At 36.7% G+C, this 13097-nt stretch overlaps 2 protein-coding genes across 2 annotated transcripts; both read left to right on the plus strand.

Annotated features, from left to right (window-relative positions):
- The first annotated feature begins 570 nt into the window (after positions 1 to 570).
- Positions 571 to 2003, plus strand: LOC148699916 (calmodulin-like protein 5). Its single transcript, XM_088711842.2, has one exon. It carries the CDS (start codon positions 964 to 966, stop codon positions 1252 to 1254), a length of 291 nt encoding a protein of 96 aa, XP_088567968.1. The 5' UTR covers positions 571 to 963; the 3' UTR covers positions 1255 to 2003.
- Positions 2004 to 11066: 9063 nt separating this feature from the next.
- On the plus strand, positions 11067 to 12390 carry LOC103712500 (uncharacterized). The gene is made up of 2 exons (XM_008799038.4): positions 11067 to 11720; positions 12025 to 12390. Exons 1-2 carry the CDS (start codon positions 11271 to 11273, stop codon positions 12031 to 12033), a joined length of 459 nt encoding a protein of 152 aa, XP_008797260.4. The 5' UTR covers positions 11067 to 11270; the 3' UTR covers positions 12034 to 12390.
- The last annotated feature ends 707 nt before the right edge of the window (positions 12391 to 13097 follow it).

A 13097-nucleotide genomic window follows, 5' to 3' on the forward strand; every position in this document is an offset into this window, starting at 1 on the left:
TAAAAAGAAAGATGCTATGGTACTTCTTTATAATTTTTTTATAAAAAAATGGGTTTAGTGTAAAAAGCTCCACGTTATTCATGAATGTGGGTCTATTAAAATTAAGAAGTTGGCGCATGGCGCATTTGCACCATTATTTGCCGTTGAACCTACGTTCGTGATGACTTTCCATAACAAATTAGGCATCGCTGGATGCATTAGCAATCCCTGCTGTCAAGGTTATATCCAACCGACCCCAATGTCTACGTTGGCACCTTTTAATGTATTTTAGTGATATTTATATAACTAAATTAAATGAGATTCAGATTTCAAGAAACAACGTAGAAATCATAAAAATATGAAAAAATTATAAATAAATAAAAACTTAAAAATAAAATAAAATATTCGAACCTAAGAGAGACATGACAAGTTTAACAACTTATATCACCAATCCTTCCAAAATTTCCTTTTGCCCATATATATGCTCGCAAAGGACGTCCAGCTCTCAATTGGGAAGCAGGTATGTCTTTGCCTAGATGAAAACTAATCAGATATTATGCTAAACTCATCGTGTCCTATGACCATAGGCAGTGAAAAGAATCCCATTCCCCTCCATCCAATATTCCAATTCCCCTCACAAGATATTAAACCAAACTACCTACCAACCTGACTTTTCCTTTTATTCAATGCCGGAAAAGAGAATGGCGAATAAAGGAGCTGCCAAGAATCGAAGACTAAACGTTGCCGAACTCTCTTCTCCCTCACACCTCCATAGCGTCATTTGTTTCTCGGCCTCCATTATTCAAAGTCCAAAAAACCTCTTCTTGGTCAAATCCACCGCCCAGAACAACTTTGGCCATCAGTGTGTTTACAAATAAACCGTCCATGCATTAAATCCTCATGCTTATTGCTCTCCATCCCTCCATATTGCAACACTTGTTAGTTCGAGTTTGGTTCGATTGAAGGTAAAGGGAGAGAGATCAGATGGCCTTCATTTGTTTACGGGTGCTGCCGCAGAGAGAGATGACTATAGGAGAGTTCAAGGCGTGGTTAAGGCAGTTTGACTCGAACCATGATGGCCGGATAAGCAAGGAAGAGCTGCATCGTGCTCTTCATAGCTTGCATGCATGGTTCTCATGGTGGAAGGCTCGACAAGGTATCAAGGAAGCTGATGTCAATCGAAATGGAGTGGTAGATAAGGAGGAGATCAGCAAGCTGGTCAGCTATGCACAACAACATCTTCATATGAAGATTTATGATTACGATTCCTATTGAGAGCTCTCTTAATTTCTCCATCTACGGGCCATATGTTTTGCAATTGGTAAGGGTTGAGGGTGGGCTAAAGAAGCCTTTAAGTTTTGTGTCTTTGATTCGCTGTTGCCAAAGTGTTAAGGCTTCTTTCTTTTTCCCCCTCTAAAGCGGTTGATCTTGCAACTCATAATGTTAATAGGACATCTTCAGTGCAGGTGTAAGCAATAAAATTATTCAATGTGGAAACTCTTGCCAAATTTATTGCATTTCTTCAATGATTGTTCCATCTCTAAGAAATTCTAGAGGAGCCTTACACGATAAACTTCTCAGCGAAAGAAAAGTTTGGTGTATGACAGATCTGGAAATCGATTAAATCAACCGGTCAAAGTTCATTAGTCTATATGATCCAGAAGGTGAAATTTTCTATTTGTATCGATATCAACAATTGATATCTCACATCTCTCGGCCAAACCTTGACGCTTTCGGGGAAGAAAGATCTCAAAGCATTAATTTAACTACAATTTATGATGGTTTGTTTCTAATTTTAAAATTTTGCTCATATTAGGACTCAAGATTCTGTTAATTAGATGTAGAATTAAGACTAGAAGAAGTACAGGATTTGTATGATTGGGATCTATTTATGTAGCTAGTAAAAAGAAGAGTAATGAATTCTTTTTTTGGAGAAGAAAATGGTAAAGCCCGTTGAAATCCATTGAGATGATGAGCTTTGTTTAAGGCAAGACTCAAAACTTCGATCCTAGTTACCCATGCAACCCCCCAATGACTTCACCTACTTATTGACACCCTCAAGTTATGAGGGATCTTTCGTTTTGAAAATTATGAGATATTTATCTATCATTGCAAATTCCAAACTTTCCCTTCTTCTTCTCCTCTTAAGTCTATCTTAATTCTCTCCCTATTTTCTTCTATCTTTATATTTCCAATCTTAAAGAATCTATAAGAACCTATGTTATTCAAAGCTAAAGTTCCAACACAAGGTCCTGGGTTGTTACGAAAATCCTAATAAAGATCCACGATGCCATCATCTTCTGAAATAACATGAAATAACATAACACGCAACAAAAACTTATATGATACAATTAATAGTAAAAACATGGCTATGACTAAATTGATTTGAAAAATTAGTTTGAAGGCAACTCCAAAACCATCTCCATATATTTCATGACTGAATGACTTTGAAATGATTGCCATGTAGCAATAATGTCATCATTCTCCATTGGCAATGGCAAATTCAAAGATGGAACAATTTGTGACGTCATTCTGATGACTATTGAGAATATTTTAGGAAGACCATGGTTTTTAATGAAAAAAGTGATTAGTAATTCTAAGGGGAAAAAAACATGAACACGTACCCTCGCCCTTTAAAGAAATTCTAAGAAAATAAAAAGTGTAAATCCAAACATTCCAACACAAAGCATTTCATTTAATGCACAATAAAAAATAAGCTAAAGTAACCGATGAGGAACAGCAAGTAAATTATGGTTATGTAGATCATGAAAATACCATAAAATATATAATATTCAGCATTCACATACAGATATACACGCAGATGTCCAAAGTTAATTTTTTTTAAAAAAAACAATGCATCTTAAACAATAACAACAATGCAATTAAATTCCAATTCATAAAGTAGAAAAAACAATATTGAAGGGAAACAAACCTGATCACAACAGGTAGCCCGAAAAAAAAAAAACTCCATGCAATGCTTGATTTATTAATTGGACCTCCTTCGAGCCTACAGAACAAGACCGCACCTCTAGAAAATACAGAAATAAAATCAAAGCCAAACCAACACATCTTCTCCCATACATTTAGAAGGTAATGAATGGCAAAAAACCTCACCCTAAATATAACAAGCCCCGACCTCATTCAAAGACTAGCCAAAAGGTATTATTTAAATTTCTTAATTATGTATAAATATTCAATATCTATCTAATATATATCCGATGTGGGACTAAACAGAGAACTGTATATATATCTCCTCGTACTAGCATCAAGATGAAAGAAAAGCAAAATAATATTAATAAAAATAATAAAAATCCAAAACTCCAATAAAATCAAAGCCAACCAACACATCTCCGTCCATACATTTAGAAGGTAATGAATGGCAAAAAAATACTCATCCTAACTACAACAAGCCACAACCTCGTCCAAAGGCTAGTGAAAGGTATTATTTAGATTTCTTAATTCTGTACAAGCATCCAAGATCTACCTAATGCATATCCGATGTGGGACTAAACACAGACCTGCATATCTCCTTGTACTAGCATCGAGATGAAAGAAAAGCAAATAATATTAATAAAAATAATAAAAATCCAAAACTCCACAATACAATCAGGGCTCGGGCAGGCCCAAACTGCAGACTCAAATGAACCTAGACACTAATCGGAGAAAGCCCACGCAGAGACTTCTTTGGGCTCGTTCAAACCTATAGGTATGGATGCTAAACTGTGGAACCCTAGATGTGCATGCCAACCTCAAATATTGTAGATCAAACAGAGATTTAAAATATTGTATATGCTTCTCAAGAGACATCATCTCGTGAACCTTCGTAGAACATTAACTGCTGAGCCCATTAATTAGTTGTAACAATTTATGAATCTTCGTAGAAGAGGAGCGTGTGTGAACCCTAGGCCCCAACAAATTTTGGGCCTTGTGCCCTCCCAGAAGATTACATATTTTTTGTTTCTTCTGGTACACTGAAGTGTGACACAGATAAAGCCTTCAAGAAATAATAATCCCAAATGTTGCATGCACATAAAGATCAGGCTCAAGCGATCGAGAGCAAAATGTCGCATATATGGATCGATCAAGAAGGTACGCCAGTGTTACCAAAAGACCTGCATGCTAATGTTTTATGAAGTAAGGTTGGACTAAGAACATGAATGCCCCATAAATCCCTAAGAGAACTATATGCAGATCATAAGCCCAACCATCGGATGGATTATTAATATCAGAATTTTTAGAAAGCCAGTTGAGAATTTAATGTGGACAGAGCACATGAATGCAGCACAAGACCAAATGCCATATGAAACATAAGGTTAAGCTTCAACGAGAGTAATAAGGGCATATAGTCAAGCTCCACAAGCCCTCATTTTCCGCATTTGTAGCTTTAACTCTAGAACACAGAGAGAGTCAAAACATGCATGGAAAGAAACCCAAATGTAATAAGGAAATGTATATGGATGTATCATAAACCCAAGTGGTTTGCGAAAATAAATACATGCATGCTCATGAATATAATTAGCCATTTCCGCCTATTGACCTTTGAGTTATTCACCTAGGAATATCGACAAGCTAGCTTTTGTATTTATCTCCATCATCCCTTGTGCTTAAAGATTCTGTGGTTTCATTTTTTTGTGCTAGATAACTTTAAAGTAGCTATGCTCATTGACTGTTGAGCATACTTACATCAAAAAAGACTATTGAGCATATATACTTGGCTTCGTATTACCATGAACCGAAAGCCATCCAACTCTTTGAAGAAATATATTAACATTCATGACCTTTGGATCTGACATTGGGGTGGGGAACATCACACTCAGACTACTAAAGTGTTTAAAGCGTTTAAAAATTGAGCCTCTCCCCAGTATATAAATCCCAAAGAGAGGAAGCCCTGCCACCAATACAGGAGACCAAAACAAAGACAGCACCCCTAGTCACGAGCTTCTTCCTATCCTTAAAGAGAGATTCGCCACAGTTTGACCACTCCTTAAACCTCCACCTGGTTCTTATTCCTTGCCACCAAGTGTCCTACCTCCATTGGCCCGGGCATGTGAGTGACAGCCGTACCTTTAGGTGGGAGTAAAAGATAACACTGTTGAAATCTCCACCTTGATTTCCAATACTCAAATCCTAGCTCCAGCCTAGCTAACGATTCGATATCATTTTAAAGCCACAAAAAGAGGCACTAAGTGTGAATTACCCTAGAGCATTTCAAAGTATATAGGCTTTGTATGGAAAATGCAACCCATTGGGCTCCTCAAAATTTATAGTTGCATCATAGTTTGGTGATCACTGCCAAATAAAATTGCAACTGGACATGTTTAGTCGGCACACATCAGGATCGCTTGGAGTTTATTTCTCTAAGTCTAAACAAATCATGACAAGACATGTTCCTGCATCATTTTCCAATACAATTTAAGGAAACTCTTCAAGATAGTATTCCAACTTCAGTACGCTAACTTTTACGACCACCCCATTTCCGAGAAAATAGGTAGATTACTTCCTGTAATTTAACAAGAAAACAAGTAGTTGATCTCTCCCCTTGGTAGCATATCAACAACAAGCTCGCTCAAATTATCCAATTGAGTTTCAATACATTCACTCGGACTTCGGTCATTGTTTCCTGAGCACTTTTCTCCTACCTCATGTGGTCGTATTCCTTGCACTTTTCCACAACACTCTTGTTGATAAGCTAGAAGTTCAAAATCTATGGAGTGGAACCTTATGCAATTGGTGGAGGCTGGCAGCTGGCATGTCTGGTCTTAGAAGAATTATCCTAGTCAAAAATCAAATGGAGCTGCCTTTGCAAGCATGATCTTGATACAAATTCTACTTTAGCTGAAAAAGGTTCAATATTAAGATGTTTACATGATTTTCGTTTGTGATTCATGATAAATTATATCTTGCACTGCAAGCACTATGAAGCTGTGCACCATGCGCCAATCAGGTCGTCTCACTGTCATAGTTCTCGTTCATCATGCGCTTGTCTTGGTGATTCATCGTGAATGGTGCCCACAGAAATGAGACAGCTCGATTAATGTGGTGCACAGCCATATTGATGTATGCAGTATAGGATATAGTTTGCATGACTCGTAGATCAAGATATGTAGCTAGCGCTGACCAAAGGCAACTGCATGTACATTTGTGTAATTATCCATCAAACTCCCCTCACATGTGTAGTGAAAAAGGAGGACAATAGGCAAGGGGGAGGAGCCGCTCCTGTGACCACATGGAGCCACAAACCCTTTCATCCCAAAGAAGACAATATAAAAGAGGGGAAGGCTGTTCAATTTTAAATTTTCTCTTTACAAAGAAAAGGAAACCCCCAAAAAATTCTAAATTCTTTTTCTATCAGAATTTTTATAGCATAGGTGTCATGTTTTGTGATGGAAAACAGAGAGGGAGGGATCTCCCGGGATCACGTGGCCTCATGGAGCTGTCGGCATCGCCAGCTCACGCCTTGCTAATAAAAGACCAGTCAAAGCCCGGTCAACCGAGCCCATCTTTCCTTAAAGTAAGCCTGTGGCCCTCTTGTGATCTACAGATTTAATTATAAAGGACCCCATCAAAATACCACCCTTGGCCAATTTCTTACTCCTTTTGCTTTCCAGGCCAGTCTTGGACATCTCAGATACTTGCCACATCAAGCACGCCTGTGATGGCATTAGCATGCATCCACATCATGTTGGACCCATAAATTCATGACGCATCTGTTGGATTTAAACTTTAGAGTATATGTGAGTGGACTCACCTTGGACATTACCACCCATGTCTAGGTAGTGAAAAGTCTGGCTTAGAGAGAGAGAGAAAGAGGCTTGCCATGCACCCTTTACCCCTCATCTTCTAAATATTTGCATTCACCTAATGATTTGGTTTTTTTCTTTTTTTGGGGGGGGAGAGATAAGATATGGTTTTGAAATCTTGATAAGATTATCTAGATGTATGATTATGGGATTTTTGTGAGAGAAGATCATGGATTGTAACATATGTAGGATATTCTTAATAACCATAATATATCTTCCATCAGAAAAAAGCATGGTTTTGCGACACTATTATTCTATAAGAAATGCAAATGAATGCTTGCATGGTTTTTTTTACATATTCGATTTTTGTTTGATTCTGTTTACAAGAAATGGTGTATCAGAGAATTTTAAAGGTATATGCTTATAATGCTGCACTAAAATATTTCATATATATCTCTTTCACATACCATGAAACTAGGACTTGCATGAACTTCTTTGCACAAAAGTTGTTTGAATGATATGCAATGCATTGGTTTGTATCCAAATATTGAGGGATTACATGGAAATGATACATAATGCTTTTACATCTTAGTCACAGTTTGACATATAATAAGACATATATAACTAGGCATAGTTTGACATAATATTTATAATAGTTTATAAATTTTGTTAAATAGTATCATTCTAGATAATCTTTAGATTTTATATAAAAATTCATTGTTCCTTAAAATTGTGAGTGCCAAGTAATAGTCCTTATAGATGTTATATAACCTGATTTGTAATAGTCACAATGTATAGAAGGATAAGCCAAAATTCTTAAAATATAATTTAGAAAAGAAAATTTTTATAAGTTAAGGCAAGTAAAACCAAAGAGTGCAAGTAGGCAATGGAAGCATATTTGATAAAGCTATAGTAAGTATTAACCTAGATAATTAAGATGAATAAAAGCTAGTAGTATGATTGTACGTGTCACATTTATACTTATTATATTCTTGCATATCAACATGTTATTATCACTTCTGCAAGTGCAAATTTATATGTTCAGAATGTAAAATTCATGAATAATGCTTATTAGAAGATACAACATCTAGTGATATGTTTCAGGAATCAATAATTCGTAAAAGTGCCTAAAAAGATATAATGTTTCCATTTACATGATAATTTACTGACTTTGGATTTGTATCTATATGACTGGAGAGCTTGCAAAAAAGGATAGCCAAACTAAATGAGTGAATAAAATATCAAATTTGAAGTCAAGATATTTTGTGATTGAATAAAGAGATATGTCGTTTGAGATTAAAACAAAATCAAGGACTTTAACATAGTGAATAATGTAAAGTTTGTTTCTTATTCAATGTTAAGTTCTAAAATGTTTGACATAAGAGTATTGTCCAAGCATATAAAACAAGTGGTGAGAACAAGTTGAATATAACAAAAGTGAGATTGTTGTGAGTATACGAAGCACAAACCAAGAAATGAATATATTAAATAAGCTATAAAAGTAAGATTAATTGAGGGTAAAGCAATGGTGATCGAATTAAGTTGGTATCATGATGCGTCCAAAGTTTTAAAGTAGGATTTAGTAAAGTGAGGTACTCATAAATAAATGGAAGTTGGTATCAGGAAGAATTACTCGCAATCCAAAACTAGAAGTTCAATAAATTGAGAATAAATGGAAGTATGCTCTTTATAGATATATGTGGTTTAATTTTATGAATGTTTCAAAATAAGCTTAGAGAGGTGTGAAAATATTAAGTTTAAGATCAAATGTGTGTGTCTGAGGGTAATAAGAATCGTTCCATTTGAGTTTCATCATAGATTCATGTGTTTCATGATGCCTCCACTAATCCAAAATTTGCTATGTCAAATCCATTGTACAATAAATACAAGCCAACATAGTTATCAATGAACAAAAATCATAGGGGGCAGGCACTAGAGAAAGAAATATAAAACGGGCTTCCTATTTTGCCATATTTTCTCTAGTACCCATCTTAAAGAAGAAACCCAAAAGTCATAGACTTCTTTTATTAACAGAGTTATCAGTCCCGTGATTAAAAAAATAGTAAAAGAAAAAAAACACGATTCATACTACATGACCAAGTAATACATATATATCAAGAATATTAGTGATTTAACAAATTAATACACACATATAGGTAAATTGATATACAGTTTGAAGAACGTGGTATTCACTAATATATAATACACGGTCAGATGATACACACTTAGCAAATTAGTCATCTAGCAATCCAATACACATATCTAAACAATTTGATACAAAATTTTTAGAACATCATATTCACCGGTATACACTATATAGCCGGTGAGACATATACTACAATCTTATTTGATACATACGTAGCATTGATCCATTATATACCTTCAGATAAATCAATACACAATTTCTAGAATATGCTTTTTATTAGTACACAATACATGGTCAGGTGATATATACCAAATAAATTAATCATTTTGCAAGCTAATATACATCTCTAGGTAAATCGATGCATATTTTTTATAATATAGTGTTCATTAGTATTGATACACAGTTTCTTAGCTTTGTCTTATATAAGAATTATATATATCATTCCTTAGATTTCATAAACTCTTTAGTGCAAAAATTCTAAAAAAAAAAGAATTTACAAGAAGAAAGAAACCAGAAAGAAAAAGGAAGGCTTTGTGGATGGGGTAAACAGCTTGATAAGAAAGTGGATAAATGAAGAGGCTGGATAAGGAAGAAAAAAAATGGAGACAGTCTTTCTTTGTGGACGATCTCTTTTGACATGTATAGTTTCCTTTTTCTATTTTTTGAAGTTATGGGATTGACGTACTCTATTAGTAAAAGGAGTTCTATCTTTATTTGACTTCTAGGTTTTCTCTTTAAGATGGTCGCTGGAAGAAACATGGCAAAATAAGAATCCATCCTATAAGATATTCTATAGTACAAATAAGAATCTGCTCTATATGATATTCTATACCAATAATTGCAGATCAAAAGGTTTAGACTATTACAAAATAGCAAATCAAAGAAGGCATTTGAAAATGGCCCACATGCCGCCTTCGTACCCACCCTTAAATTATTTTGTTTGATTCATGATACGCCTCCAAAATTTTAGGTTCAATCGTAAGTATAGTCTTAACATGAACTTTACTAAAATTGAGCCCACCTAAGCCAATCCGCCACCCAGTGCCAATACCAGCTGTTCACTATTTACTTTCTTGAGAATCAAATCTTTTTTTAATGCCGTAATTATGTCCATATAACAGCCATGGGGCCTCAAATTGCGAACTACTTAAATCCTATGATTACATATTGTGGATATAAAACTTTCGACTTCTTGGTGCTATGTGACAACTATTACTGATGTTAGCTATTTTTGCAGCAAATAATGTTTTCATAGTTAAATAGAAGAATTTAATTAATGTTTTTTAAATAAAATAATGATATTTTATGTAAATAGTATATGTATAATTAAAGCAAGAACATTTTGATGCAATTTGCGAACAATGACTATTACATTTCATTACAACCATGACATAACACTACAATCGTTTGCATACATATATGCGTGTGTGTGTATATATATATATAAGACCATTATCTGTAGTTATATATTTCGTTATCAATCTGTCTATAAACTATTTAGAACTCTAGCTACTGAGTATATAAATGCAATCTATCATTTTAGGAAGAAACACTTTGTCAAGAATAGGATCCAAAACTGGTGCTTTACACACTCAGCCTTCTTGACAATAAATGCAAAGCATGGCTAAAAACCTACTCCTATTTTTTTAGTGAGACCTACATCATATTATCTTGAATCAAATTTAAAAGGAAGTGTGCCCTTTTCTTTTGGAGAGTAATTCAAGGCTACCATTGTCCAAAAGAGAATTTTCATGTCAACCACGCCAAAGATTTTTTTTTTTTTTTTCGCATACGTGCCATCCTGCGTGGTTCTGCCCATAACGTAACGGAGTTGGCTCCTGGCACATAAACAGCAGCTATTAAAAACCACCGAGAGGACCGGCTGTTCGACAAGGAACACAAAAATAACTCCTTACCGCCACCGACAGCTAGCTTTCCTTCGTATAGGGACCACTCGTATGCAATCGAGAAGATGCCGCTGCCTTCGTATTAGTGGCAGCCCTGCCGATCCAATCCTTCGACGCTAGCTTCACAGTGCCACACTTTAGTCTATTCTTTATGGCACATAGAGAAAAAAGATGGGCGATAACAATATACGACAGATCTAGATGCAAACCCCAAAGCATTCCACATTAGCATGTCATGCATGCATCCATAACACCCCCTCTCCCATCCTCTCTCTATATATATAAACACGAAAACCTCACCATTTAGTCAGGCCAAGTAGGGGTAGAAGACTGCCAAAGTGCATTCTTCCTTACCCTCCCCATCACTCTTTTTTTTTTTTTTTTTTATGGAACCCTCCCCATCGCTCATATAACTTTTGTTTCCAGCTTTTACTTCGAGTCATTTGTTCCATTGCCATTGGGGAAGAGGAGAAGAAGAGGGGGACTGAAGAGAGGTTGATGGCATGTGTTAACATGTTCAATCCGGAGCACAAAGGTTTCTGTGGAGTGCCGGCGGCTCCGCCGATGAGTCCCCGCATCTCCTTCTCCAACGACTTTGCCGTGGACCCGCCACCGCTGGCCCCGCGCGGGCCTGCGCCGCCCCCCGACCCCAACTTCGAGTTCTCGGTGGGCAGCCACCACATGATCGCGGCCGACCAGCTCTTCTTCAAGGGCCGGCTCCTCCCCCTCAAGGAGAACCACCACGGCGCCGGAGCCCAGAGGGTGACCACCCTCCGGGACGAGCTCCGTGCCCATGACGGCGATGGCGACGGCCGGCCACCAAAGGGTTCCATTAGGTGGAAGGAGCTCCTTGGGCTCAGGAAGGGCCCCTGCCCTGCGGGCAAAAGGAACGATAAGAATGACAGGGCAATGGAGGCTGCAGACGTGCATGTTGGAAAGTCTGCACAGGTTGGTAAATAAATTTTCATGGACAACTTTCTGTACTGATGATAACATCTGAACAAGATCAGGGTTTGCCTTTTGTAATTCTTATTTGTACACATGAGATATCTTCGATGTTACTGCAAGCTTTTTCAAATCCTTTCAAACAACTTTATCCTTGGTAGCTTGACTTCTCCTCCTTTTTCTGGACTTTCAACATATTTTCATGTATTTTCCTAAAACAAGATTGAACATATAATATAAAGTTTTATTATATTTTTAAAGATTATAACATTAGGTTTTGTCTGTTGTCATTTCCTTACTCGTACAGGAGCTATGAGGCAATATGGAGGAATGCGAGTTTAAAAGACGTCGATGATAACGGTACATGATACTGAAGTAGCAAGCGAAGCAGTAGTGGTGGTAGCAGCTCTTCTTCTTGTTTTTTTTTTTTCCTCTTCTCCTTGTTGATGTTGTTGGTCTAGTTGAAGGAAAAGGTTGGTGGCTGTGTAGGGAGTGGCGCTTGATAGGGGAAGACTCCTGTTGTTTTTCTTAGCCAGGGAGTGGGGAAATTAGATGAAGGGGGATACGCATTGTATGAGAGGAAGTTTGGCTGAGTGCTATTAATTAACTCTCATTGATCTGTCTATTGAGAGGACCTAATTCTATTTTTCCAACGAGGTGTTGTTTTGCTGTCTGCTTCTTTTTCCTTCTTGTACAAATGTTTGTAGCTGGAAGATTAAATGGTGTGATGATTCTGATTTCTTTTTTCTTTTTTCTTTTTTAATTGAGGGAGTGATGATTCTGATTTCAGATATGTGGAGATGGGGCCTGTATGGCTTGGATGTGGGATCAATATGTTTGGGCTCTTTGGGGTGGAAACAGTGCTCCTTTTGTCTTTTAGACTGAAGCGAGGAAGAGAGAGAAAGAGAGAGGCAGTTAATATATTTTGAATTGATTCTTGTGCTTCTGATCTCCCATACGACGTTCATTTATGTTATTCAATTCAACTGGGACTCTTTTTTTATTGTTATCATTAAACTGTTGGATGGGAGAAGAAGACAAAGTAAGTATGGTGCTTGTTAGAAAACAGGTAAAGGGGGGAAGGACAAGGAGAGGTGTCAGGAGGGGAAGATGGAAAAGTGAGTTCATGGAGTAAAAGTAAATTTTGTTGCTTGAGGATTATGGTTCCTTGGCGGAATTTGCGGAAACTTTGTCTTAATTGCTTCATTATTTAGCGAAAGCTATGACCAGCTCAAGGCTTCTTTTATAGGTTAGCTAAAGCAAATGGAAGGTAGATCCTAGTTTTGTGGAATTTCACCGACCATGTACTAAAAGCTTGTTTGGACCCAATAGAAAACTGCGGCACTCCCTGTCCATGCTCTCAAGTAAACTCTCTCTCCT

This window comes from Phoenix dactylifera, chromosome 15 (genome assembly GCF_051530095.1).
Source record: "Phoenix dactylifera cultivar Ajwa chromosome 15, Ajwa_hap1_PhDact_Kaust_v1.1, whole genome shotgun sequence".
In the NCBI taxonomy this organism is placed as follows: Eukaryota; Viridiplantae; Streptophyta; class Magnoliopsida; order Arecales; family Arecaceae; genus Phoenix; species Phoenix dactylifera.

Coding starts and splice junctions, on each gene's coding strand:
- LOC148699916 (XM_088711842.2), top strand. CDS start 964: ATGGCCTTCATTTGTTTACGGGTGCTGCCGCAGAGAGAGATGACTATA.
- LOC103712500 (XM_008799038.4), top strand. CDS start 11,271: ATGGCATGTGTTAACATGTTCAATCCGGAGCACAAAGGTTTCTGTGGA.